The sequence below is a fragment of the Lindgomyces ingoldianus genome (assembly GCF_010093535.1).
Source record: "Lindgomyces ingoldianus strain ATCC 200398 unplaced genomic scaffold BDR25scaffold_39, whole genome shotgun sequence".
In the NCBI taxonomy this organism is placed as follows: domain Eukaryota; kingdom Fungi; phylum Ascomycota; class Dothideomycetes; order Pleosporales; family Lindgomycetaceae; genus Lindgomyces; species Lindgomyces ingoldianus.
The window spans coordinates 346659-371924 of record NW_022985200.1 but is presented as its reverse complement, the minus strand read 5'-3'; the positions used below and the strand labels follow the sequence as shown (position 1 = coordinate 371924).

The window sequence follows — 25266 nt, the reverse complement described above, 5'->3', positions numbered from 1 at the left end:
TAGCGGACCCCAAACTTTACCTTAGTAAATACACCAAAACTATTCATAACATGTCCTCAACAGGCTCTGTATGCCTTCTTCAACACCGTCTCCGCCTCTCCAACAAACCCCTCTAGTCACCCGGACAACATACCCCCAAACCTCTCCCCTCCAAACGCTCCAACTCCAAAGCCGCCATTGCTCTGCGGTGGGAACCCATCCAAATCGCTCCCAACACTCGCACCTCCCTGGGCATTCCACTCCCTACTCCACTCATTCCCATCTCCCAGGTTCATATAATCCAGATGGCTCATGTTCTCTCCGGTACCTGCTTCCAATGCTTGCATCTCTGTAGGGAAATGCGCATTGGCAAGCTGTGAGATACTGTCTAAGGGATCGAGTTCGGCACCCATCCAGGCATTTCGAGGGCCGGACGTGCTGAGTGTAGAGGGGGTGGTGAGAGGGGCGTCGATGGGCGTTTCGAGGTTGGGCCAGGAGGAGATTTCAGAGCGAGGTGTTACCATGATGAAGCCGTCCGAGCGCTCAGTTTCGGCATCGAAGCGGTGGGGAGGTGGAGGAGGCTTGATGGAGAGATCTATGTTGGTGATGCTGGTACTCATGCTGGTTGAACGGTTCTTCTTGGCACTGCCGGTATTTTCTCGCGGACGAGAGGTTTGTCGACGCTTGAACATGGGTGGATCGGATGTATCATTTGTAGAGCCGCGGCGAGCGGGTACGAGTGCTGATTTTGGTTTATAGAGCTTGAAGTTGTTCTCGACAGGCCCGCCTCGTAGTTCCACCATAACTGCTCGTAGAACAGTAGACATGCGTTCTGCAGGCTGGTATGTATACGCCATATCTTGTAGAGCAGCCGACAGGCATTCGAGGTATTGCATGTTGTTGCTTCGGTCAGCGGGGTCTTTTATGAATGCGAGAGCCGCCACGAGAGCAGTAGCTGCGGTCCCCGCATGTTGAAGGCCTGTGATGAAGATCTGTCTAGTGTCGAAACGCTGACGGTGTTGCCAGAAAATCCTTGCCACCCTAATGGCGTGCTTGGTGCAGACTGTCCGAGACAGAGCAGAAAAGTGATCATCCGGACCACTACCTTCGTAGTTTTGATGGCCGTGGTCTTCGTACATGGCAAATGGCCGGTGGAGAAGAATTAGAGAGGAGTGGTATTGCTGATGCAATAAAAAGAAAGAAAAAGGCGCCGCAGCGATATTGGCTGGTGTCCAGCGAAGCGGTTCTGGCAGCCTCGCATACCAGTGGCTGAACTCCCGGTCAAGTGCAGCCATGCGGAGATACTGATTCCGATTGATAGCTGAATCCGGACTTTGCGATCGAGGATCCATGTTCTCCGTAATTTTGCCTGCCAGTTCCATGAGATCGAGCAGTGCTTCATATATTTGTGTCTCCATGCTCTTCTCAAGCCCAGCCGGGCGACATGTCCCGAGACGTTCGAACTGTTTGGAAAGGGAATATATCTCAAGATCGGCACTTTTCATACTTGTCGGTCGTCCGAGGAAGAGGGCCCAGTACCTGTGAATTATTTTTTTTTAGCATGCGCAAGGCCCCGGGGAGCGTTGAAAACTCACTTATCATAAATAACACACGCCCACAATGTCATTTGTCGAATCTCCACCTCGCGTTCGGGAAGACCAGATGATCTAGTATCAAGGTGAAGCCTATTAAATCCATAATAAGTACCAGCCTAAGGAATACGGAACTTGTAATCGTACCCAATATCAAAGGCAAGTCTGACTGCGAGGCCTCCATATAGCCAGCCCAGATTGTCCCGGCCAACTATGTCAAGTTTAGTCCTAAGTTTCTGGAAATAGCTGGATGCTCTTACCTCCACATTCCAGATCCCCAAGTAGTAGGAGAGCTACTACTGATGGGATCCCTCCTGGTCTCTCAAGCTCATGATCTAGCATATACTTTGCCTCCCGGTGAAGTGTGCTCTCCATACTGGGAAGAGAAATCTTCTGAATGTCGGGTCGTTCCTTGACCGCATATCTGAAACCCATGGCTAGCACGCAAACATGGAGAAATCCAGAGTAGAACTGAGTTCGAGCGGCTTCATGATCCTCATTGAACGCTTCTTGGTGTAGTACATGGATTACCGGGTTATAACACTGCCAGAACAAGTCCATCAGATAATCGTAGGTTTCCATGGGCAGAGACCTGATTATCTTTTCGGCTCTCCTAGCTTGTTCTGTGGACTCTGGTTGCATGTCCATAGGGTTTCCGAGTTCCGAATGAACGTGGCAATTTGTTGTGGGGCCAAAATACCGTAGTCGGCCGCTCAGTTGGTCGAAGCTTAAATGTCCTCTAGTAGACAGCAGCCTGCTTACCATCCCGTCCTTCTTCGGCGCTGAAAGTATCGAGGGAGATCCTGCGTTGTCACATTCTCCCTGGTGGCTACTGCTATCTTGGTCATTGTGGTCCATGTCAACAAATTCGTCTTGTGGGCTAGGCTGGCTTCCCGGGCTGGATTGCTCTTGCTGCTGATTATGTCCTTCTACTGCTTTTCGGGTCGGAGAAGGATCGGGATCTTGTGGAAGGCCATGTCGAGTCTTTGGGGGATGGTTTGCGGGAGGTGGCTCAGTGCCCCGCTCCTTCAGCATGGTTTCTAGTAGAGCTACTCGCTCCGTAAGTGAGCACATGTAGGCCCTTGAGATTGGCCTATGGCGCAATTAGGGTATTGTGGCTTCTTCTATTTACCATGCTCACCTCCTTCGCTCATCGTCATTCTTGATAACACATTCCACTCCCGATCGCTTGCACTGTGTACACTCCTTTTGACCTGGAGGAACTACGCACTGTGAAAGTTAGAAAGCGCTTGACTACAGGGCAAAAGCGGACTTACGCGAATTCGGCGATCTCGGCAAGAAGCGCATGCTACTGAAGCTCTATGACGTGATTTCTGGGGCTTTTGAGGGGGATTCGAATTCTGGTCTTGCGACTGTATGTCCTCTGCCGGAGGCTTCAGGTCTAGGGAATCTTGTTGATCACTGGCATTCGAGGAAGCTGGAGGAGTGGGCATTGTCTCGGTCATTGGTATTACAGTAGGTGAGAAGTACAGTCTTGGCCTTGCGGCAACCAAAAATTGATTGTAGATATGGGCAACGATATCAATTGGGGAGAATGAGAAGGAATCAGCAGGAAGTCAAAAAGAAGCAGATAAGTCTTCCAGAGCTCTATTTGCGGTCTTAGGCTTGGTCTGTTGGACTTACCGGTGCTAGCAGTTGGAGAGAGGCGGGCTGGTTCCATGGACTGCGGGGCCCCACCTCCACATGGGCATTGATACCGCTGATGAGCAGATTCAAAGAGGAGGATGGCGTACGCTGGCCAATAGGCATAGATAGAGCGGAACTTGGACCGCGTGACGGTTCTTCGAGACGTGGAGAGGCCAATGACAAAACTCCAAAAGGGAGTTTGGCGACCTGAATCAGAAAGCTTAGGGATGCAAAGTACATTTGCACGGGAAGCAGTGCGCTGAGATATTTCTCCATCTCTCCGAGCGCGAGGGGAACCCTGGCATACGAACAAACGTCAATGTTCACAGGTGCGTCTCGTTGGGCATGCAGTACGTCAACTCGCGTCCCAAAAAGGTCACAGGGAGGCTTGGGAGGGGGTCACAGGTCCAGGTGGCAAAGGAGACTGAGAAGCGACGAAGCCCAATCATAGCCGTAGCCGGCGATGGCATTCTCCCATGCCATGGGTCTGGATGTCCGTTAACGTTGGTGAAGCGTCTTTGGGTGAGACGTGATTCATGAACGCCGCCCACCTTGATAGATCCGGGGAAGCCTGACTAAGGCAAGCCCCAGCCCCTCGATTAATCTCTGCGCTGGGATTGGCTGAGCGTGGTGCCGTGCGGAGTCTCGGAACTGGCCAAGGCGACATTCCGACTAGTGAATCAGTGCCGTCGAACAGCGAGTCAGCCACAACGACAGCATCGTCACCACGCTTTCAAAGAAGATTGCATGAATCCGTTTACGTTTACTAATGTCCACGTCCTCGAATCAACTACGGAGATGCAATGAAGTCTGTTGGCTGTCAGAAGCCATCATGAGAACCCCAACACCAATCCTCTACCACGATGCGGATGCTGAACCGCCGTGAACCCGGGAACCGAGAGGTAAGAAAGGCAGAGAGCCGAGGTCCCTCCGAATGAGTTATGAGCCCCGGTAATGCTTACCGCGTCTGCAGCACGGCTTACCCTAAATGGTCCTTCCAAAGAGCATGCAACTTTACCGCTTAATCGATACTCCATTCATGATCCGAATTCCTGATGTATGGACTCAGCCCAAGGACATCTTTCGAAACTGTCGCCTTCACATCGCCATTACCCAAGAACGCAAACCGGTTCTTGTACCTGTATGTGTAGTCGTAGTCCTCGAAGCGCGGGTCCTTGATAGACTTGAGGAAGTGGATCGTCTGCAGAGTAAATATCAGTACTTGCCTCAAACTCAAGGCGGGGCGGTCCGCTGCCATCAACTTACAGCGCCTGGCCATAGGTAGATACGGTTCTTGATCTTCCCATCCTTGAACCAACTTCGGCACTCTTCTTGCCACACGGTCGCTTTATGGAATTCGTCGAAATGGGAGTAGATCTCATCTAGTGCTTCCTGCTTAACCGCCATCGCCTTGATACCCTCAGTCTGCATCTTCTTCATGCACTTGATCGAATACTCGATCGTAGTCTCGATTGATGGGAGGAGAGTACCATTACTCCAGGTGGCACCAGGCCCGACGATGGTGTAATAGTTGGGGAATCTAGGCGCTGACACGCCAAAGTAGAGGTTGGGTCCATTCGTCCAGTCCTGCTTGATAGACTTGCCTTCACCATTGATCACTGTGAAAGCGGGCTGGAACGCAACCTGGAATCCAGTAGCACAGACAAGAATGTCCATCTTGTGCACTTTTCCATCTACAGTCTCAATCCCTTCTGACACGATTCTCTTGATGCCTTCGAAAACTGGACTTACATTATCCTGCACTAGTGCTTCGAGATAACCATCACCAGGCGAGATTCTCCGGCATCCTGGAGACCACTTAGGAATGATGAACTCTTTTAGCTTCTCATGGCCTGGCCCCATGCGGCGGTTCATCTCCTTTGTGATGACATCTCGGAACATGTTGGATAGTTCGGAATTCTGCAGGTACATTCCGAAGAGACTGTTGATTTCCGCCTCGATCCGCTTGCGGAAATCAAGGTGATAATCTGGATTCTCTGCGAATTTCTTCTTGTCGGCCTCGGTGAAGTCGTATTGGCGCTGCCCCGGGTTAACCTCCTGGCCCTTTTGTAAGTCGTTCGTGAGAGCGCCGGCTCCGAATGGAGGTGAGATCCAAGTTGGGCTTCGCATGTAGACCTCTACCTCCTTGCAAATCTTCTGTAGCTGGGGAACGATCTGTACACTTGTGGAGCCTGTGCCAATGACACCAGCTGTCTTGCCGTTGAAATCAACGCTGTGATCCCACTTTGCAGAATGCATCAATGGTCCCTTGAAATCATGGAGACCTTCAATATCTGGCCACTTCCATGTGTTTAGGATACCTGTATGAAAAGTGAGTAATTATTTGAGCTAATCTTACCTAAGAACATACCGGTTCCGTTCACAAAGACATGTGCCCAGTCCTTGAAAGTATTCTTGGTCACCTGGTTCTCTAACGTAATGTTCCAAATACCCTCAGTATCGTCCCATCGCGCTTCGACAATCTTGCTGTTGAGCTTCATGTACTTCTTACTTCCTAGCACAACGTGAGCGAAAATTGACTCTCCAGCCTTGCAGTTTTTAACATACCATGTCTCTCAGCGAAGTCCTCAAAATACCCCTGAATTTCCTTTCCAGACGCAAAGAATTGCGACCAATCCGGCTTTGGATCCCAGGTGAAGTTGTAGTCGTGGGATGGGATATCACAAGCAACACCGGGATAGGTGTTCTCGTACCATGTGCCTCCAAATTGCGGGTTCTTCTCGTATAGAGTCAATTCCCAAGAACCCGGTGTAAGCATCCGCTCCATCTTGTACGCTAAGCAGAGACCTGATGCTCCTGCTCCGCAGCAAGCAACTCGAAGTTTGGTAGGCTTCGAATGGTATTGATTAAGGATCTTGTATGGCCCCTCCACGTTGGTGGGCGGATATTCGTATATCTCTGCAATTCCATTGACCCCATTGATGGAGCTGGGCATTTCAGAAGGTGCCATTGGAAGGTCTGGATACAAATCGACCGTACTCGATATGAAGGAGGAGGGCAAGGGGAGGGGTAAATAGTTGAATATAAGCAGGGCGACCTTGAGCCTTGCAAACAGCAGCCTTCAGTCTTATAAACGTATGGCGCTAGACCTGTCAGACCACCACCGTATGACGATGATCAGTCCTTTTCTGGTTTCTTTAACCGTTCCTCAGGGATATCGTGGGTCTTATTCCAGGTATGCACATGCATGCGTGCAAGCGGACGGAAGAGTATCCTGCAAAATTGGCCTAACGAGTCCCGTCTTTCTCGGCCTCTGAGAGCCCCAGTAAAATTGTTTGTGATAGGCCTGACAGACTTCCTATTTTCAGGATCATGTGGCGGCCAGACGCAGGGCCTAAGATATGGTTTGCGGAGTAGATGTTGGCAGCGGATATGCATTCGCGAAAGAGGGAGCATCGGAGAGACACGCGATGTACAGAACGGGCCGCGTCTCCGAGGTATTATGTCATCTTGGTATTCTTTCCCACGTCCAGTACTCGCCCCTACCACAGCTTTCCATATTTTGTTTGAGATTTCAGTGCTCAGTTCCCAGTTATATGACCATGGCGTGAGCTGTCGGAAGTCGTCTGCCAACGATTCGCCGGCTACCTGAACTTGAAGTGCACTAAGGTGAGAAAATGCATTCGTCACATCAGAGGGATATATTTCACGTGAATCATTAAGGTAGAAGTGTAAAAGGATCTAGCGGGAGAGAGGGTTGGATGTAATTAGGAGCTATGATTTCATGGCGTGGAAATATGTCACAGATCTTGCGCTGCAGTGTGATCTTGGGAAGGAATGTGCAACATTCTGAAAGTCTTGCTTTTGGACTCAAGATGCCTAGATGTGCGCTTGTTCAATTTTAAAATCTGTCTTATAATTTTGCTTTGGGTTTCTGTCCTTTCATTGTTTCGGCATCCTTCTTCGCCCACTCCTTCACGACCTTCCTCATGATCTTACCACTTTGAAGTTTGGGAATCTCGTTTACAAATACAATACCACCGACGAGCTGCTTATGTTTTGCAACCTTCTCTTTCATGTGCATATGGATGTGTTCGTCCGTGATCTTGCCTTTATGCTCGTCCTTCAGGTGGACATACGCTCGCGGCCATTCCTGACCGTCTAAAGTAATACCCACCGCCGCTGCATCGGCCACTGCGTCATGCTCTAGAAGAACAGCTTCTAGTTCTGCAGGGGCGACTTGAAGAGCATTCACCTTGATGAGTTCCTGTTGAAATCGTCATTAACTGCTGAAAGTTCATCTTGTGGTTCGCTGACCTTTTTGCGGTCGACAATCCAAAACCACCCATCTCTCACTACCGCGATATCACCAGTCTTCAACCAACCATCGGGACTTAGAGATTCCTTGGTTGCATGGGGATTCCTCCAATATCCGAGGCACACGTTCGGACCTCTTACGTGCAACTCCCCGGGCTTGCCGTGGGCGACTTCGTTTCCTTCGTCGTCCAGGAGCATGCACTCACAGTTAGGGTCGAGTTGTCCGACACTCCCAGAGCTATAAAGTTTTAGATTTCAGCCCACTATATAGTCGAGGTTAACTTACTCATCGGTGGTACCACCTGGCACATGGATGGCCCCACATGTTACCTCTGTCATGCCCCACCCTTGCACAATCTCGCAGTCGAGTTTTCTAGAGACCTCATTTTGCAGCTCTTTCGAAAGAGGTGCGGCTCCACATAGGATATCCGTTACGCTGCTCAAATCATACTTTGCAGTTTCCGGCCGCTTACTCAGCATAACCATAATAGGTGGCGCGACTTGGAGATGAGTGACCCTGTATGCCTGTATTACGCGGAGAAATTCTTCATACTGAAACTGCTTCATAATATAGACAGGAACCTGGAGCCTCTGCGCCATAGCAATTGTGTATAGCTGGCCATATGCGTGATATAAAGGCAGAAATCCAATCCATATTTCCCGCGGTCGAGTATCGGCATTCCATGGTTTCCTCAGATATCGCATGTATATGGTCTGGTCTAGATTCGCAATGAGGTTGTGATGGCTGACTTCGACGCCCTTAGGCAATCCTGTTGTACCGGAAGAATAATTTACGGTTGCTGTTGTCTGTGTTGACTCCTTCTCAGAGAAGGAGGGAAACTTGTACGCGTCACCTTCTGCCAGAGAAGGTAGGAAATCTCTCCAGTCTCGGCAGCCTCTCATAGAAGCATTCGGAACATCTGAGAAGAGATGAATACGTCCATCGGGGAGGCCTGCTTTTTGCGCTGCTTCAACAGCTGTTGCTGCGAGAGACGGGTGTGCTAAGATAAATTGGGCTTGGGTGTTTGCGATTTGATGTACCATTTCTACAGAATTTCAGTTTCGATATTGACAAGACGGATCGTACAAGAGGACGCCGAATTAGGATGAAAATCACTGACCAGAAACAGTGTATGCTGGATTTGCGCCAGAAAAGATCCTTCTAGACCCTACTATTCCCAGATATGCCACAGGCACAAAGATATGGTTTGGAGTGTAAATCATAACTACCTCACCCGGCCTGATCCCTAACCTGTCTAAACCAAGAGCAAGTCGCTTCGTCCATTGCAACAGAGTTCGAGGAGTCAGATAGTGCTCTGGATCTTTGGCGTCAATCCATATTGGGGTATCCGAAGGAGTCTGGTTCGCAGGAAACAAATATTCGAGCAAATTGACCTTGGGGATATCCAAGCTAGGAAAAGGTGAGGAGAAAGGCATGACGAAGGAATCGTTGTGCTATAGAGGTGTCAATCAGGTGGGTTCCAGCTCACAACACCACTCTGCGAAAGAAATGTCAGCAGTCCCTCGACAGGGTAAGGATAAATATTCATGTCCGCCTTATGTAGCCTCTTACAGCAAGTGATGCTGTGGAGGTTAACTTGATTCAACAGCCATCCCACTCCCGGCCATGTCGGCACGCACGGACAATTTGGACCAGGCCGAGGATATCGATCTCCACACACCGAGCTACCCATCTCCCACTATACATGCACCCAGGTCTATTCGCGATGCCTCCAGATATCTTTAAACTTGAAAGAATTTCCATTTTGAGGGTCTGCGTGCGAGAAACAAACGACAATGTCTGAATTCAGGAGCTTCGATCGCATGTTTCGCCTGGATGGAAAGGTAGCTCTAGTTACAGGAGGTGCGAAGTTCCCTGAAGTCTGACAGACGCGCATTAAAGCATAGATTTTTGAACTTTGACAGGTTCGAGAGGAATTGGGCTGCATACGGCAACTGCATTCCTCCTCGCCGGTGCGAAGAAAGTCTTCATTTCCGCGCGGAAGCACGAAGGAGACCAGGGCATTGATCAAGCTGTTGAGAAGCTCAACAAGCTCGGCGTGTCGGGGAAAGCTGTCGGTATTGCAGCTAATGTCGCGGACACGGATGACATCGCGAGATTGGTAAAGGAGGTTCAGAAGACGGACAACAAGCTAGACATTCTAGTGTGCAATGCCGGCGCGACGTGGGGAGGACCGTTTGAACCGACGCCAGACTGGTCGTCGAAGAAAGTACTCGATCTGAACGTCCGCGGCGTCTTCAACCTGGCAAGGCTGTAAGCAGACGCCCTTTGCCAGTCTGTGGGGCTTCTGCACAGGTAGCGCTAACAATATGTAAGATTTACCCCTCTACTCGAAATGGCAGGCACGCGTCAGGACCCCTCCCGCATTGTCATCGTCAGCTCCACGGCCGGTGTGACAGTCCCCCATGTCGGTGACCATGGCACGATCATGTACAGTGTCTCCAAGGCCGCCGCCCATCATCTTTCTCGGCAACTTGCTGTCGAATTGGGCCCGCGAAACATCACCACCAATACCGTTGCTCCTGGCTTCTTCCCCTCAAAGCTCGCTAACGGGTTGATTGAGATTCTCGGTGGCGAGAAGGAGTTGAACGACTGGAACCCCCGTAAGCGCCTGGGTGAACCAGAAGACATCGCTGGTGTCATGGTGTACCTGTGTTCGCGTGCTGGGAGCTACGTGAATGGTGAGGACATCTGTGTTGATGGCGGCGTACGGTATGCGCAGGGGCGACAGTCGAAGCTGTAAATTGCACGTATCACATTTAGAGTCTATGGACTGGAATTTATAGGTAATCGGATTGTTCTAGATTTGGGAAACGCCCCCAACAAAGTTTCGTTTGATCCTGAATACAAACTATTGCTTTTGGATCTTTCACAATCATTTCGTCAATTAAGCGTGGCATCCCTTTGCGCTTGAATCCTACCATCATTGCCCGTTATTCTTCCCCTTCTCAATCCGAGCCAACTGGTTCTCCATACTTGTGTACTTCATCATTGCCTCCATGTTCTCATCGCAATACGGCACGTGATCCGTAAAATACATATTCTCTCCGTTGATCTCAACTGTCAGCCCCCACGCCTTCTCTTCCTGTACTGTCTTTCCCTTGCCATCCTGGAGGCTTCCTCCGTCAATCAGTTTCAACAAAGAACCGACCACTGTCGATACTGGGGTGAAGTACTGCTCGGGAAATGATTTCCACTCTTCCCCAGTCATCAGGTTCGTCCTCACGGTTCCAGGACAAGTAGCGTATGTTCGAATGCCATCAAGGCGGTATGAGAATGCTATTGAACGGTTGAAATGGATGACTGCGGCCTTGGAGCCGGAGTACATTGGGCTGTGCACGTCAGTACTCGTAGTGACAACTGCATGGAAAGGACAATGACCTACCAAAACTCCGAAGGATACAATCCTCCGCAGCTCGCTGTCATCACGAGCGCAGGATTGCTCCCATCCTTTGGACTCTTCCTAAAATAATGTAGCGCAAGGTAACTCGTGTTAACCACAGCCTTCAAGTTGATATCGATGGATAATTGATTCGGTTCAGGGGGCGGTTTTGAGAGATCATGTTTTTCGTAAAAATTGTCTCGCTCCACGATACCCGCGTTCGCAAATACGAAATCTAACCGTCCGGATGTTTGGAAAGCGGTCTCAAAGGCTGACGAGAGTGATGCATAATTCGTCACGTTTGTCTGGTGGAAATATGCGTGCTTAAGAGAGGACATCGCCTTCTTACCCGCTACTGCGTTCAAGTCCACAAGATGCAGGTCCCAGCCGCCGCGCACAGAAAGGGCCTCCGCGATGGCGAGACCCATGCCAGAGGCACCACCTGTGATGAAAGCGGCCTTGTTTGACATGACGAAAATGCTTGAAAGGAGACTATGGCGAAGGCAAAGATTATGAAATTCAGAGAGGGCTAAAGATGTGAAAATGAAGATTCAAATTGACGATCCGACTTGGGATTGTGATGGCTGTATACTTGGCGCATGTTTGCGTGGCTACTGTGCGGAGAATCGCTGAGCTACTTCTCCGCGTTTTCGGTTATGGTGCAAGGGATGCTTCTTCCGGGAGAGGTGTATTCGAGCTGAGTGGGCGACTACAGCCACGGCTCGACTGAGCGATATCCATGAGAGCGAGAAGATTTGGGCTGCTTAATGTTGAATTAATGTTTACTGTAGCACTTCACCGTAGGGTGAGGTTGCTGAGCTAGATATTGATACCTCGGGACCGCATCAGGGAAGGATCAGGATGGGTCACGTGTGCGAGAAAACGGCCGTAGAAGTACGAATTTCAATGCCGTCCGGGTGCCCTTCTCCATGGCACTGCTCCGGAGTCTCAAAGCTCCTGATTCAGGGATGGCGCTTATTCAACCTTGGCGACGTCAGTCGTGCAGGAGATCGTCGGCTGCATAGCGGAAAACAAACCGCGAACCCTTCATCTTCACCCGGCCATCACCCCCTCCACTCACACCCACAGATGGAATTGGAGTTTGAGGCTTCCATGCGAAGTCGAGCCGGGCATCTAGTCGTCCGCGCCTGCGAAGCTCGGACTTAAGTGGCTTTACAGGGAGAAGTGAGAATGCAGTTTGGAGGAGTGTACATGCGACTTACCCAAGTGCTATACCCCTCCTCTTCCCCACCTTATCTCTCTGTTTGCATTATAGCTTCCGGTTCTGTTTTTTTTTTCTTGATTCTTCATTCACATTCGCAGTCATGTCTTTCCCATGGTCAGCAAAGAACCTTCCCAAGCAAATTTTCATCAACAACGAATACGTTGACTCCAAGAGCAGCAAGAAGCTCACTCTCACCAATCCCAAGGATGGCTCTCTGATTTCCAACGACGTTGCTCTTGCTGGGGAGCAGGACGTCGATACCGCTGTTGCAGCTGCCGAAGAGGCTTTCCCGGCCTGGAAAAAGACTCCTCCTGGGGAGCGCAGGAACATTATGATCAAGTTCGCCGAATTGATCGAAGCAAACACCAATGCCATCGCTGAGCTGTCCCGTATATCTCTTGGCGCTCCTTTCAAAGCATTTGGTGCCTTCGAGGTTGGCCTCTGTGCTGAGGTGAGCGCAATATTTTCGTTATCTGTTCAACAGTGGCCTAAGCTAACACTATTTGTACGTAGGCATTCAAATATAATGCGGGCTGGATCGACAAGTTCGGCGGCGAATCTTGGCCCCAGGAAGATGGTTTCCTGAAAATCGTGCGTAACGAGCCTCTTGGTGTGACTGCTGGTATTGTGCCTTGGAATGGTCCAGTCGGCACAATCGGTCTCAAGGCTGCACCTGCCCTCGCCACGGGCAACTGCTTCATTCTCAAGCCTTCAGAAAAAACCCCCTTCTCTTCCCTCGCTCTCGGAACTTTGATCAAGGAGGCTGGATTCCCACCTGGTGTGTTCCAGATCCTCTCTGGAGATGGCAGCACGGGCGCTATTATTGCGTCTCACATGCGCATCCGCAAGGTTTCATTCACCGGCAGTATCGCAACTGGAAAGAAGATCCAGGAGATGGCGGCTAAATCTAACTTGAAGCGTGTTACGCTCGAGCTTGGTGGGAAGTCGCCAGCTGTGGTCTTTGACGACTGCAACCTCGACAATGCTGTCATGTGGACTGCGAACGCTATCACTGCAAACACCGGTCAAGTGTGCTTTGCCGCTTCTCGCGTATACGTGCAGGAGGATATCTACGACAAGTTCATCGAGAAGTACAAGGAGGCGATGGAGAACAAGGCGAAGGAAGTTGGCGACCCAGAAGCCGAAGGCACCACCATCGGTCCCCTAGTCGACGAGGCGCAATTCAAGCGTGTATCTGGCTTCATCGAGCGTGGGCAGAAGGGTCAAGGCAAATTACTCGTTGGCGGTCAACGGATCGGCGACAAGGGCTTCTATATTGAGCCGACCGTTTTCACGGACGTCGACCCCACTTCCGAAATCCATTGCGAAGAGATCTTCGGCCCGGTTTCCGTCGTCAAGTCCTTCAAGACCGAGGAGGAGATTATGAAGCTGTCAAATGACACAAGCTTTGGTCTTATGGCCGGTGTCTTCACGCAAGACATCAATAAAGCGTTGCGAGTGGCGTCAGACTTTGAATCGGGCATGGTTGGCATCAACTGCATTAGCTTGATGTTTATGGTCAGCCCTTTTGGTGGAAGCAAGGAGAGTGGTATCGGCCGCGAGTGTGGTATTCATGCTTTGAGAGCATTTACGGAGCCAAAGACTATTATGATTAACATGAACTACTAGTTGGCTCCAACCCTCCAAGGGAACATGGGGTTTTAAGGATATGCGCAATCATGATATCAAGTAAAACGAATGACCTGCATTACCATTCGAAAGTCTCTATGCACGTTTCACCTCTGTCCCTGATGCCTGTTGCTTTAAGTCCAACCCCACGCCTTTATAAAGCGTTCTGCGAAGGAAAAGCAATTTGGATGGCTTCATTTAAACGTGCAAGTGTCTAGTTCCTAAAGTAATACACTCAGTTTTCGTACTTCATGGAATAATCCTTGCCTTCTTCATTCGATCAAAGACGCCTCCCCAAGCCTGTGCCGTATTCCTCTCCTCCGTAAATCCAGTCCTATACATCTTGGTCATATCATAATGCCTATCAAAATCGAACTGTGTCATTAAAAAGTACTCAAACCCTGGGAAAATCTTCGGAGAATCTGCATGTCCAGTTTGTAACTCCTTCTCTCGCTCTAGCTTTTCCCATGTGTCCATATGCTCCTTGATATACTTTCTAATTTCTGGAGGATTAGAGACTGGCCCGGTGCCCCTGAGGCCAAAATATGAGCAGAGTGTCGGCCATTTAGTGGACCAGGTTGATGGGTATTTAGCATCGGCGACGTTGTACCCACCCCCCTTTTCTGTGGAAGAGGAAAGGGAGAGATGAAGAGTTTGACGCGAAATCATGTCGGAGGAACTGTCGATACTTTTTGCAACCCAACTCTTCTCTGTGCCTGGGAAAGGACACTCTGATCCTTCGCCCTCTACCTCACGCCACAGCGACAAATAGATCCCAACAACAGTACCCAAGGAGTAAAAGTTCTGGTTTGGAACGAATCCGATGATTATATCGGGGCGAGTATCGCACCATGACCAGGACTTCTCTTTCGCGTACTCGGTGATCCAATCAAGTTGCGGGTGGTAAAAGAGCATGTCATGGTAGGGTTGTTTGAGCCGCGGTTGAGATTCTTTGTGGGGGACGTGGAGGTAGTCTGTTGGGTGGTTTTCGAGTAGATGGCATCCATCTACATCATTCATCAGCTACTATTCGGTTCCAGTTTCTTCCGGGAAATTAGTAGGAGGTTTACTTACACATCTTCGCCCCAGTCTGCAGCACCACGAATTCAAGCTTCATCGAAAGGCGGTCCATCGCAATTATACTCCTCTTAAACATTGCAACCGCCTCTACCAGCTCTTTCTGGAGATCTGTGCTAGCTTTATAGGCCAAATAGTAAACATGTGTGACATCCTCAATGCCCTTGATTTTTTCCTTTAGAATTGCCTCGAGATCCTCCTGAGCGCCTTTGAGAAGGTCGACTCCAGATACGATATTCAATCGTGGATCGTCAGGCCATTGCGATTGCTTCTGCGAAAGAGGGCGATTAGTTAATGCGTGGACTTTGCCCCAGATACCTTTCTTGGGATAGTCGTTCAGAAGCTCGTTGACGAAGGACCAGCCTGTGACACCCGAGGCGCCGAATACCAGAGCAGATTTAGACATTGTGATGCCGTTGTCTAGAGAGCGGAAGTGTGAGTGTCAAAACAAGGGGATTTGAAAATTCGAACATTTTCCATCTACCTCCCCATGCGCAGCATTTAAATACCCGCCAAATCAAACTCTATAGCTCAGCAAGAGAAAGGAAGCACATGTCCGGGTTCTACTCTAGCTACCCCAGAACATTGCTTAAGCTTCTCCAGACTTCCTCCTACACCTCTATGTAGGGTTACTATAAGTCAGTAGTAAAATACGCATATACTTTCAAAATGAAACGAAGCGGAACGGATTGCGATGGGAGCAGATTATCAGCCGTCCCCACACAGCACTCGTCCAGGGTAAAAGTTAGCCGTTGAGTCTCCGGTGGAGCTCGGGCTTTCCCCGCTTTCTCGACTCGCGTGACACAGGCATCAGATCGGGAATGACTCGATGCAGCAGATCATCGCATGAGTCGCGTGAATTCGGTAAACACTATGAAGAGAGAATTTCGAAATAGTGTTCTCACATCTGGATGCTTAGAAATCATATGTATTGATGCCACCAATATCCTTGTATTGAAGCCAAATTGCGAATACGAGTTTCAAGTGATGAAGAGAAGGTTTGGGATCTGTACTGTTCGGTAAAGTTTTCACTCTCCGGTCCGTCATGATGATGCAGAAAAGTATCTATCTTCCTAATAAGCACGTTTTGAGAGGCCGACAGGCCATTCGATCGTGGTAACAAGACATCAAAGCATACCATACAGCAATTAAGTGAATTTCAGTTACTGTACTGGCTATAACTTCCACTGTAAAGGGGGCTCATGCTCAATACCCGATTCACGAAGATTGCATCACCAATGCCTCCCCCATCTTGGTAATGCTGTATCTCAACCTTCCCATTTCAGGTGAACTTTTTTGCTCCTTATGAGTGAATTATCCCTGTATGTTCCCGTAAAGGGCATTTTGAAAGAACGTAAGAGGAGAACGTAATTCCTCGAAACTATGATTCCTACCACCTTCGAAATCCCGCAGACTGAATCCTATATTACCGATATAATATAGCTACACGGTGTCCAGCAACCAATATTGTAATGCATTTAATCAATGGAACTCGTTCTTCTCAGCGTAAACATCATTCTCCAGGAATACTTCTGTCTTATTCGTCATCTTCGGTGTCAAATCCTCACACAAGAAGCAACAAATCAGCCCCAATAGACCGAAACTCAACGAACTTAGCGCAACGATCTTCAACCCATGAGCATAACTCCATTTGAATGCGAGGCCTGCAGCAGCGAGTGCCTCCGCAGTCGTCCCAGGAACGGATGCAATGGCTTGACCTCCGAGGGGGAATGCAGCGAGGAGCTTTTGCGCGTTTTCGGGAGTCATTCCGGCTGCAATTGCAGCTTTTGGTAGGGTGGCAGCCGCGCGCGTAGTTTGAGTGTTGGTAAGAATAGTGGTGTAGATTGCGACAGCAAGAGAACCACCTGCGTAGCGAGCCATGCCTGCGAGACCACCTGAGAATCCGAGATCTTGTTGTGGTACTCCTAGTTGGGTGAAAGCCACACTCTCGTACTGTGCCCAGCCGAAGAATGCTGTTCAGCATCAGCATCGCCGTAAGCTTCTAGTGTGTTACGGAGGTCACTTACTTGCATTGATACAACAGAGGGTAATCATCAGCCCCTTGTTGAAAGGAGTACACAGACCCATGAGGGCCCCAAAGAGTGTCATACCAGTCCAAGAAATAATCAGAGTCCAGTACCAACGCTTGAAGACATTTCCAAACGCAATCAAAAGACAGGCTCCAGTCACGAGTCCCACATTTGGCGGTAGGGTAAGTAGCAATTCCGTGCTCCTCGAGGTCGTGGGCGTGATGTAGAAGACATTGACCATTGTAGGCCATATTATGTTGACAGAGTAGTAAAACATCGTGACGATGAAGGCCACTATGAACGGGGCAGTAAATTCACGACCATTTTTAGAGCGGAAGAGATGCGGCGGGCAAAGCTTATGCGGAATATTCGAGACAGTTTCCCAGATTCCGAACGCAGCAATTAGAACGAAGCCTACAGCCATTGGAGCAACGACTGTAACGTCGTCACTGGCTTTATACTAGAGGTAGTTAGCTCTATGTAGCGAGAGAAAAGCCAAATGGGAAACATACCGTGGTGTTAATAATACCAACCAGCGCTAAACAAATTCCAGGAATGATGATTGCTGCCCCGACGTAGTCGAGCCCTTTGTAGGCTTCATGCCATGGAATACCCTTCGGATGCTTCGGAGGCTTGTAGAACGCGAAGAGCGCTGCAAGGGAGAAGAACTGAGCGATGAAGCCACCCCAGTAGATGTACTTCCAATCCCCATTGTCGATGGCGTACTAAACTGGTGGTTAATTTCATGGAAACACACACGTGCCGGCATCAACTTACCCTCCCAACAATAGGCCCAATGATAACGATGATAAAGATAAAGCCATCAGATAAACATATACCGATGTGGCGGTACTTGTTTGGAAGCAGCTCAGGGATTGAGCACATTGCCATCTAGATACTTGTCATTTAAGGGCGCAAAATTGGGAGTTGGCGCATTAATACCTGACAAAATCCACCTCCAAAACCGGTAATCGCAAGTCCAGCAGTGAATTGCGATGCTCCGTGCGCAGTCGCAATGACAATGAATCCCATACAACAAGTGACATTACCGAAAAGGAGGAATGGTCGACGCCCAAACAAGTCAGAATTTGCGCCGGCTATCAAGAAGCCTATCGCGTTTCCAGTCGTATATGCAGGAACATACCAGGCCGAGGAAGTCGGGTCACCGAACGCAGTCGCGAGCTTGGTCTGGAGTGCAGCAGTGGTTGGAACTGGCCAGAAACTGAGACCGAACGTTGAGGATAATACCTAAGAAACTCGTGAGCCCGAGCTCGCCGTTTGAGTCAAGGGGGACTTACGAAGATAACTGCCCACGTCTTCCAAGTGATAGTAACAGCATCCCCGCTTACTGTCTCCAACATTTCTTGTAGTGGAGAATCTAGAACTTGCTCGACCTTCTTAATGTTATGCTTTTCACTCGACATAGAGCATTGAATGCCATCTCGGAACTCTTCGACTGCCATTATGAAGATGAGATGATAGTAGCCACAAAGAGGAAATCAATGGATATTCTAGCTGCAGTCCTTTCATTACTAAGAGCAAGCGAATACCTCATATTATGCATCTTGGGCCGACCCTAAAACTAAGCCCTGTTCCGCGTCCTACATGGAACCGAGCCCCCGCACCTTGGAAACGATACTAGACTAAAAATTATATCTAGGATTTAGACTGCTTCTGGGCCCGGGCTGGTAGGCGCTGCAGGTGTGGACTTCACACCCCAACTGGGGATCTTGTAGGGTATATTTTGGGCCATTCCGCATTAGGAAAACGTCGAATTTCAAGCTGATCCGGCTTTCTTTACCCAGGCACAGGGTTCGTGAACCCGATGGATGAGGACACTCTTTTGTAAGTGCTACCCCTAAAAATTTGTGAGGCCAATCACGCGATTGGTCGACGAGAGGACAGTTTTGACTTGTCAGGTACTAGGAATTTAGACCGAAACACAGGTATTTCATTTTGTCGCTACGAACATTTGAGCATCGCCTTACTTGGCAGCCAAAGTCCAGAACATAGAGGCTACTCAAGAACGAGTGATTCCATCCTTCACATCGCAATCTGGAATGGCTTTTCCAAACGCAATCATATCGTGTCTATTGTCAGATATCAGTGAAATTTCTTTCACAATGAATGGCAGATCAAATTCAAGTTATTGCAGTGGGAAAAGTCTCGGGAGGGGTGGAGGACTAACCCAGCCATTACCCTGATACCTCCTTTGATGTCCATGAAGTGGTCTGCATCTGGCAATAATGCTTTCGCCAATTTAGCTGGGGTCTAGGTCTCTATGATCTCGGCCTTACTGGCAGCGTATTCTGGGCTCGAAAAGAACCTTTCCCAGTCGTCCCAAGACTTCACCCAGATCTGAGAGCAGGCATCGTAGTCGAGAAGTTCCATACCAAGCGACCTAATCTTCTCTTTCATCTTTGGGCTTTGGTAAAGCTCGGAAAAGTTAACCTACAGATAACCATAAGCGAGAAACCTTGTGTACCTGAACATATCTTTGGATCTTGACAACATTGAACTCCTTGGAAGCAACTGTCAGATCTGCATGGACATGATTGTAGTGCATTTGAAAATGGTCATCGTCGACGTCCGGAAGCTTTTTGAAGAAGAATGATAACTTGATGCACGCTACAGAATGGTTAGCTAAAGGAATGGGGACAACACATGGACCATAACTCACGCTGATGATTCTCTTTGGTATCCCAGTCAAAAAATTTGAGTGCAAACTTGTGGTCGATTTTGTTGTGAACCATGGTGTACATACGCTGCAGTTTCTCGAGGTGAAGAAGTTTAGTGTTCCGACCCAATAACTGCGAATGCAGCTGATGAAGGCTCAACATGAGTTGAGACCAAATATGTAGTAGCGGATATACGGGACCGAGGATAGCGAGCAGGCTTACCTAGAGCGGAGGCTGACTTGTTTGGGCCGATCGCAGGATAGTGAACCTACTAGTGAACTATTCTCTTAGGTTGCGTTACTTTACGTTGGTGTCTACTACGGAACATTAACCGGCAGGATTAGATACTTCGAAACTGTTGGTGGAATTCGGAAGAGCGCCAAGGGGGTGCCAGACTCTAACCTAACGCAGGCCAGGCTACATTTAGTCATATTTGCTAGCATGCATGGGAGTTGTCACTTGAAGAGTGCTCCATCAGGCCCTACCAAACAAATCATGGGATCCAAAAAGTAGTTCTCAGAGCACATATTGGTAGTCTTGCTAATTCATGGATATGCGATATCTAAAGCACGACGACCTGTCTCTTTTCGGCCCTCCCGTCGTGCATAGCTGCTACCATGGCAGGCAGATCTTCAATTTTCCTAAACTCAACTTCGGGTTGTATACTAAAAAAAAGTCAATATACATAATTGGTATCCAGAACAAACTTCGATTTTACCTGTGCTTGCCAGTAAAATCGACAGCCTTCTTCATCCGCTGAGGAATACCAGTGCTATCTGCTTTAACACGGTACTTCCCTGTGGTGAGATCGAATGTAGTAACAAAGTCGAAGGGCTTGGGGGCAATTCCAATGACCATCAATAATCCTCCTATGCGGAGGATCTCTGGAGCTCCTCTATATGCGGCGTTTGCAGCACTATATACGGCGGCAGCATGACAGCCTTTGCCTGTGAGTCTCCTAACCTCCTCGACATAGGTCTTGTTGGTCATCGTGTTGAAGACGGCATCCGCTCCGACCTTCTTAGCCATTTCAAGCTGAGAGTCCTTGATGTCCAACCCGATCGTCTTGTATCCCATCTGCGACACATCTCAGTGAGAGATTTTTGAGGTAACACCTAAATCACATACTGCTTTGGCATATTGAATGGCATATTGGCCTAGCCCACCGCAACCAATGATTGCTAGCCACTGCCCGGGCTTCAACTCGCAGCTGTCGACAGAGTGGAACGCGGTGATGCCGGCGCAGAACAGAGGTGCAGTTTTTGACATCTCCAAGTTCTGAGGTAGGAGGACAGCATTCTGCCAGTCCGTAACAGCATACTCTGCAAAGAAACCGTCAACCATGAAACCCTGGAGCCTTGACTTGCCCGTTTCACACCACCTATTCGGAAGTCAATAACATCATGCAGCAAAGGCCACTTCGAAATGAGAACTTACATATTATGTACCATACACGCCTCACACTCAAAGCAGCAACCAATGAAGTAATTAAATCCAATGGCATCTCCAACCTTGAAACCTTTGCCTTCTGCGATCGGGTCTATTGCCTCAATGTAGCCGACACCCTCGTGTCCCAGAGTAACGGGATAGTCTGGTCGCATGTCGGTGAGCAAATCGGAATGGCATAACGAAGCTGATTGTATTTTTACGAGAAATTGCCCTGGACCTGCTGAAGGCTTTGGTACGTCGTTGATGACGACCTTCTGTTGCTTACTTCTTGAAATCAGTTAAGTAGCAAGACCAGAGCAGGCTATTGACTTACGGGTCCCACTGGCCCGCCTTCATTGCGTGTTGAGAGTACTGTCTGTGATGGCCTTTGGATGGTAATGAAAGCCAAAGTGAGCACTGCAATAGTGGATATTCTGAATATAACTCGAGGCCACAATCCCTTGAACAGTTAGAGAATATACTTCACAGCCAGACGGCACAGGAATAGGAAATCGGTAAGACTGCACGCAAATAGGAAAGAGAATCTTCACCGGTAATGACGCTACAGATAAAATGGCCTAGTGTCCAGGGCAAGGTCAACCTTTTGCCATTCGTGTCGGACTACGGAAAATGTCCGCCGACATTATCAATATGACGGTGCTGAGTACACCAGAAGGATTCCGTGTGGGGTGAGCTTCGGAGATGTTCATGGCAGGGATGGGGAATGAAGGCGGGGTCTGCGGTTGAGAGTCAGGGGGTTGAGAACGCTAATCCCGTTTGCGACTCAGCATTGAAGCACGTATTTTGTGCATGATTCGAATGAGGGTATCACTTCCACGATTGTGAACTATTCTAGCGAGACAGACCTAAGTGTACATGTCTTGAGACATCCGTTTTAATGAGTACATAAAATCGTAGAGTAGATAGAGGAAAGCCCCAGGAAAGAGTGCAAGCTTCAAATGACTAGTGCTGCCCATGAATTCATATCATTGATCCAAGCAGGGCCCAAGAGCGGGCCATTGATATCCATCCGATTCTTCGCTTACGCTTCATACCTATTACGATATTACAAACTGTACTCCCTCTGCCAAGTTCGCAAGATACTCCTTTCTCGGGTTGTCAAGATGCTTTGATGGCCATGTCCAGTGGTAATGTGGGTATCCGTCGTAGAAATCGAGTACAGTTGGAACTCTTCACGCAGGTCAGCTGGTAAATCTGGGTGTCGGACATTGCGGCTTACTTGTTATCATCCAGCCTTTGTTTGAACAGGAGACCATCATCCCTTAAGGTGTCTTGACCAGCCACAGTCATGTAAACCTTCTTCAGCTCTCCGACCTTGTCGTGAAGGAGGGGAGACACATACACGTCAGTGGGTGGCGCACCAAATGCGTCTGCATTCTGTTAGGAAACGAGAAGGTAGCCAGGATTCATTCCTTCTCACCCCAGAATGCGATCATAGCGTCCTTAGTATTGATCGTGTCCTCGGCATGGTCCTTGTACGAAGTCCATTTCGGCTTCAGTTTCTCTGGGACAGCATCTGGATGGATAGTTGCAGGTACCTGGGCCACCACACCAACCAAAGAATCTCCAAGCCCCTCATCGATGGCTTTAAGCGCAATGGCGAAGCAGAGTTGACCTCCAGCTGACGTTCCGGTGGTGAAGATCTTCCCTTCGGCACCACCCAGTACCTTCGCATTCTCCAATGTCCACTGAAAGCCCTTCCAGCAGTCATTGATCAAACCAGGATGCTTGTTCTGTGGAGCCAGGCCGTACCCGACAGAGACCACAACGACACCTCCGCCTTTCGCGATGGCTCTGCAGAATGGGTCATCGCCGTCGATATTGCCCATGGCCCATCCTCCACCGTGAAAATATACGCCAACTGGCTTTCCTCCCGAATACCCTTCAGGTGTGTATATCCGAATAGGCAATTGGTCATCGATTGACATGTCTTCGGTTTTCACAGAAGGGTCAGGAGCCGTAAACGTGTATTTCGCGACCACAGTCGCTCCGAGTTTCGTGAAGCCATCGATACAATTCTGCAGGGGCCCATATAGGAGCGGGCGCTCCCCAAACTCCTTTTCAAACTACAAGCTCGTCAGCATCTTCTTTTCTTAGGAGGACCGATTATGGCTCCCACCTCAAGCCAAGGTTCGGCAAATCCAGACATGTTCAATCAGCAAATGTTTGCAAACAATCAACCCCTCCATCGTGAAGTCCCTCTGTTTAAGAGCTTCCCCACGCCAATGAATCGTGAGTCCGCTCTTCCCTGTGGACTGTTGGGAGGTCTCCTGGAAGACCTTTCTGCAGCGAGTCGAACACGTCAGGAGTCCAAGCTCAAGCCTCACGCAAAACGACATCCGATCTACGCCCAACCTTCCCCCGCAACACCCTCGGCCTGACACCTCTACACTAATGCCTCCTTCGGGTATAGTATCACTATGGCTGCTTTAAGTAATCAGACAATTCTGACATCACGTATTGATCCTCGTCATATACCAACATAGCTTTGATTTCAGATAGCTTGTCCTCATGATGGCTTCAAACATCAAAATGGAGAACAGCCTAGCTTTCGCCCGCATCCCGCCTTGGGTAAAGGCTAAACTACGCCCGATTGCTGTCGAGAAGATCCAACAGGTTCATGACTGGGTGGAAACAGAGTGCATTCCCGCAGAGCGTATCTACAAAATACAGTTACAAGCCGACCGGTGGAAGACGCCCGCTATTATTCACGAGCTACGCAAGAAGGCGAAAGCACAAGGTCTCTTCAATCTATTTCTCCCTAACTACTTCGAGGAAAGCCCCGGGTTGACGAACTTGGAGTATTCTTGCTGTGCTGAGATTATGGGAAGGGTATACTGGGCAGCACAGGTAGGGTTCTATGATGTTACAAAGTCCAATAAATACTTGAGCTAACGTACTTGCCAGACGATGAACTGCCACGCCCCAGAGACCGGCAACATTGAGCTCCTCGCGAAGTACTGCACCCCCGAGCAGAAGAGGCGCTGGCTCCACCCTCTCATGAACGGCGATATGTCATCCGCATACAGCATGACTGAACCCGACGTTGCCTCCTCAGATGCAACTAACATCGGCATCAAGATGGAGATCACGGACAAGGAGGTGATCATTAACGGTCGCAAGCTCTACGGAAATTGCCAGTATAATGACGAGATGCAACTCTTCATTTTGATGGGGTGTTCGGATCCGAAGAATCGCAGCCCGTGGAACAGGCATACTACCCTGGTTGTTCCTGCAAAGACAACGGGTCTGAAGCAGGTCCGAAATCTCACCATCATGGGATACGACTGGGCCCCTGAAGGGCATGGGGAGTATATCTACGAAAACGTACGGGTGCCCCTTGAGAATATCATCCTCGGGCCCGGGCGAGCGTTTGAGATTGCACAAGGCCGCTTAGGGCCTGGAAGGATTCACCACTGCATGCGGTTGATAGGGCAGGCGGAGCGCGCCTTTGAGCTCGCTCTTGTGCGGTGCATCGAGCCTCTCAAGAAGCCTCGAGGGAAGCTTATTGGCGAGTTCGATAGCAACATTGAGCGCATCGCAGATATGAGGATGACGATTGATGGCATGCGGTTGATTGTTCTCAATGCAGCCGACACTATGGATCTTCAAGGGAATAAGGCTGGCCGCTACGCCATCGCTCAGAGCAAAATCATGGTCCCTAATGCCTTGCTCAAAGTCATCGATGAAGCAATGCAAATGTATGGAGGGCAGGGTCTTACTCAACACACACCTCTACCAGAGTTCTGGACATACGCAAGGTTCGTCAGGGTAGCTGATGGACCTGATTCCGCGCATCGGCATCAAGTCGGACGAGATCAGATGAAGACAGCTACAGGGTTCAGAAAACGGGCAGAAGAATACACAAAGCGGTACCAGGAGTTGTGTAAGAAATGGGGTCTGGAACCTGAGGAGTTCTGGGGTATCGTCTGAACTTTTCTTGTTAAGCACACATTTATGCATAAATTCCATGTTCTACGGATTCTCTCCAACAGGGTCATTTAGCCCATACATAAAAATATCGTCTGAAGTTATCAAGATTTCCACGGAAGTAGGACGATAAATCATCACACGCGACCCTCACCCCGCGGTTAATCTTTCCCGACGCTAACTTCCCCGTCATTAGCGTGTTGCGGAACTCAACATCCTTGGCTGCTCTCACCCACCTCGGCTTGTGGCAGACTTGCGGCAAGGACGTTTAGTTGGGCGGTGGAGAGCTGTTGGGTTTGCTTAGCTATTGGAATTGAAGCTTGGCTAAGCTTTCTTCCAACTCTTTCA

General features: G+C 49.3%; 12 protein-coding genes across 12 annotated transcripts; 3 read left to right on the top strand and 9 right to left on the bottom strand.

The window, feature by feature from the left end:
• Positions 1-116: 116 nt before the first annotated feature.
• Positions 117-3025, bottom strand: BDR25DRAFT_239858 (uncharacterized protein; the record flags this gene model as incomplete). Its single annotated transcript, XM_033685697.1, has 6 exons — positions 117-1518; positions 1575-1664; positions 1719-1782; positions 1832-2664; positions 2713-2801; positions 2849-3025. The coding sequence occupies 6 exons, from the start codon at positions 3023-3025 to the stop codon at positions 117-119; spliced, it is 2655 nt and encodes an 884-aa protein (XP_033542124.1).
• Positions 3026-4239: 1214 nt separating this feature from the next.
• Positions 4240-6189, bottom strand: BDR25DRAFT_295375 (FAD/NAD(P)-binding domain-containing protein; the record flags this gene model as incomplete). Its single annotated transcript, XM_033688846.1, has 4 exons — positions 4240-4419; positions 4485-5539; positions 5590-5733; positions 5787-6189. The coding sequence occupies 4 exons, from the start codon at positions 6187-6189 to the stop codon at positions 4240-4242; spliced, it is 1782 nt and encodes a 593-aa protein (XP_033542123.1).
• A 903-nt stretch (positions 6190-7092) lies between these two features.
• On the bottom strand, positions 7093-9009 carry BDR25DRAFT_295372 (acetyl-CoA synthetase-like protein; the record flags this gene model as incomplete). Its single annotated transcript, XM_033688845.1, has 4 exons — positions 8618-9009; positions 7783-8542; positions 7497-7734; positions 7093-7446 (listed from the first exon to the last, which is right to left on the bottom strand). Exons 1-4 carry the CDS (start codon positions 8931-8933, stop codon positions 7093-7095), a joined length of 1668 nt encoding a protein of 555 aa, XP_033542122.1. The 5' UTR covers positions 8934-9009.
• A 192-nt stretch (positions 9010-9201) lies between these two features.
• BDR25DRAFT_306735 (NAD(P)-binding protein) lies at positions 9202-10304 on the top strand. Its single transcript, XM_033690692.1, has 3 exons — positions 9202-9360; positions 9423-9771; positions 9835-10304. Exons 1-3 carry the CDS (start codon positions 9294-9296, stop codon positions 10259-10261), a joined length of 843 nt encoding a protein of 280 aa, XP_033542121.1. The 5' UTR covers positions 9202-9293; the 3' UTR covers positions 10262-10304.
• A 109-nt stretch (positions 10305-10413) lies between these two features.
• On the bottom strand, positions 10414-11438 carry BDR25DRAFT_378909 (NAD(P)-binding protein). Its single transcript, XM_033697579.1, has 2 exons — positions 10904-11438; positions 10414-10850 (listed from the first exon to the last, which is right to left on the bottom strand). Exons 1-2 carry the CDS (start codon positions 11368-11370, stop codon positions 10442-10444), a joined length of 876 nt encoding a protein of 291 aa, XP_033542120.1. The 5' UTR covers positions 11371-11438; the 3' UTR covers positions 10414-10441.
• A 787-nt stretch (positions 11439-12225) lies between these two features.
• Positions 12226-13778, top strand: BDR25DRAFT_337036 (aldehyde dehydrogenase; the record flags this gene model as incomplete). Its single annotated transcript, XM_033693157.1, has 2 exons — positions 12226-12576; positions 12639-13778. 2 exons carry the CDS (start codon positions 12226-12228, stop codon positions 13752-13754), a joined length of 1467 nt encoding a protein of 488 aa, XP_033542119.1. The 3' UTR covers positions 13755-13778.
• A 225-nt stretch (positions 13779-14003) lies between these two features.
• Positions 14004-15237, bottom strand: BDR25DRAFT_328677 (uncharacterized protein; the record flags this gene model as incomplete). The annotated part of the gene is made up of 2 exons (XM_033692403.1): positions 14004-14761; positions 14829-15237. 2 exons carry the CDS (start codon positions 15235-15237, stop codon positions 14004-14006), a joined length of 1167 nt encoding a protein of 388 aa, XP_033542118.1.
• A 1076-nt stretch (positions 15238-16313) lies between these two features.
• Positions 16314-18285, bottom strand: BDR25DRAFT_239823 (MFS general substrate transporter; the record flags this gene model as incomplete). Its single annotated transcript, XM_033685694.1, has 6 exons — positions 16314-16804; positions 16859-17321; positions 17374-17586; positions 17639-17752; positions 17804-18109; positions 18160-18285. The coding sequence occupies 6 exons, from the start codon at positions 18283-18285 to the stop codon at positions 16314-16316; spliced, it is 1713 nt and encodes a 570-aa protein (XP_033542117.1).
• Positions 18286-19132: 847 nt separating this feature from the next.
• Positions 19133-19614, bottom strand: BDR25DRAFT_318525 (uncharacterized protein; the record flags this gene model as incomplete). The annotated part of the gene is made up of 3 exons (XM_033691751.1): positions 19133-19312; positions 19347-19489; positions 19542-19614. 3 exons carry the CDS (start codon positions 19612-19614, stop codon positions 19133-19135), a joined length of 396 nt encoding a protein of 131 aa, XP_033542116.1.
• A 487-nt stretch (positions 19615-20101) lies between these two features.
• BDR25DRAFT_270414 (alcohol dehydrogenase) lies at positions 20102-21477 on the bottom strand (the record flags this gene model as incomplete). The annotated part of the gene is made up of 5 exons (XM_033687208.1): positions 21302-21477; positions 20977-21252; positions 20668-20920; positions 20258-20616; positions 20102-20204 (listed from the first exon to the last, which is right to left on the bottom strand). The coding sequence occupies exons 1-5, from the start codon at positions 21322-21324 to the stop codon at positions 20102-20104; spliced, it is 1014 nt and encodes a 337-aa protein (XP_033542115.1). The 5' UTR covers positions 21325-21477.
• Positions 21478-22006: 529 nt separating this feature from the next.
• BDR25DRAFT_270413 (uncharacterized protein) lies at positions 22007-23283 on the bottom strand. The gene is made up of 4 exons (XM_033687207.1): positions 23108-23283; positions 22409-23054; positions 22208-22358; positions 22007-22158 (listed from the first exon to the last, which is right to left on the bottom strand). The coding sequence occupies exons 1-4, from the start codon at positions 23135-23137 to the stop codon at positions 22026-22028; spliced, it is 960 nt and encodes a 319-aa protein (XP_033542114.1). The 5' UTR covers positions 23138-23283; the 3' UTR covers positions 22007-22025.
• Positions 23284-23374: 91 nt separating this feature from the next.
• On the top strand, positions 23375-24928 carry BDR25DRAFT_295358 (acyl-CoA dehydrogenase family member 11). Its single transcript, XM_033688844.1, has 2 exons — positions 23375-23838; positions 23896-24928. Exons 1-2 carry the CDS (start codon positions 23500-23502, stop codon positions 24919-24921), a joined length of 1365 nt encoding a protein of 454 aa, XP_033542113.1. The 5' UTR covers positions 23375-23499; the 3' UTR covers positions 24922-24928.
• Positions 24929-25266: the final 338 nt, after the last annotated feature.

What these genes read in the sequence shown, in the direction of transcription:
- BDR25DRAFT_270413 (XM_033687207.1), bottom strand. Translation starts at nt 23,137, where the DNA reads ATGTCTGGATTTGCCGAACCTTGGCTTGAG. An exon ending in TTGCCGAACCTTGGCTTGAG is followed by an intron (nt 23,055 to 23,107) that starts GTGGGAGCCATA and finishes ACGAGCTTGTAG; the next exon opens with TTTGAAAAGGAGTTTGGGGA. An exon ending in CGCTATGATCGCATTCTGGG is followed by an intron (nt 22,359 to 22,408) that starts GTGAGAAGGAAT and finishes AACAGAATGCAG; the next exon opens with ACGCATTTGGTGCGCCACCC.
- BDR25DRAFT_378909 (XM_033697579.1), bottom strand. Translation starts at nt 11,370, where the DNA reads ATGTCAAACAAGGCCGCTTTCATCACAGGTGGTGCCTCTGGCATGGGT. An exon ending in TTGTATCCTTCGGAGTTTTG is followed by an intron (nt 10,851 to 10,903) that starts GTAGGTCATTGT and finishes TGACGTGCACAG; the next exon opens with CCCAATGTACTCCGGCTCCA.
- BDR25DRAFT_295358 (XM_033688844.1), top strand. Translation starts at nt 23,500, where the DNA reads ATGATGGCTTCAAACATCAAAATGGAGAACAGCCTAGCTTTCGCCCGC. An exon ending in GGGTATACTGGGCAGCACAG is followed by an intron (nt 23,839 to 23,895) that starts GTAGGGTTCTAT and finishes CGTACTTGCCAG; the next exon opens with ACGATGAACTGCCACGCCCC.
- BDR25DRAFT_306735 (XM_033690692.1), top strand. Translation starts at nt 9,294, where the DNA reads ATGTCTGAATTCAGGAGCTTCGATCGCATGTTTCGCCTGGATGGAAAG. An exon ending in GGTAGCTCTAGTTACAGGAG is followed by an intron (nt 9,361 to 9,422) that starts GTGCGAAGTTCC and finishes GAACTTTGACAG; the next exon opens with GTTCGAGAGGAATTGGGCTG. An exon ending in GTCTTCAACCTGGCAAGGCT is followed by an intron (nt 9,772 to 9,834) that starts GTAAGCAGACGC and finishes ACAATATGTAAG; the next exon opens with ATTTACCCCTCTACTCGAAA.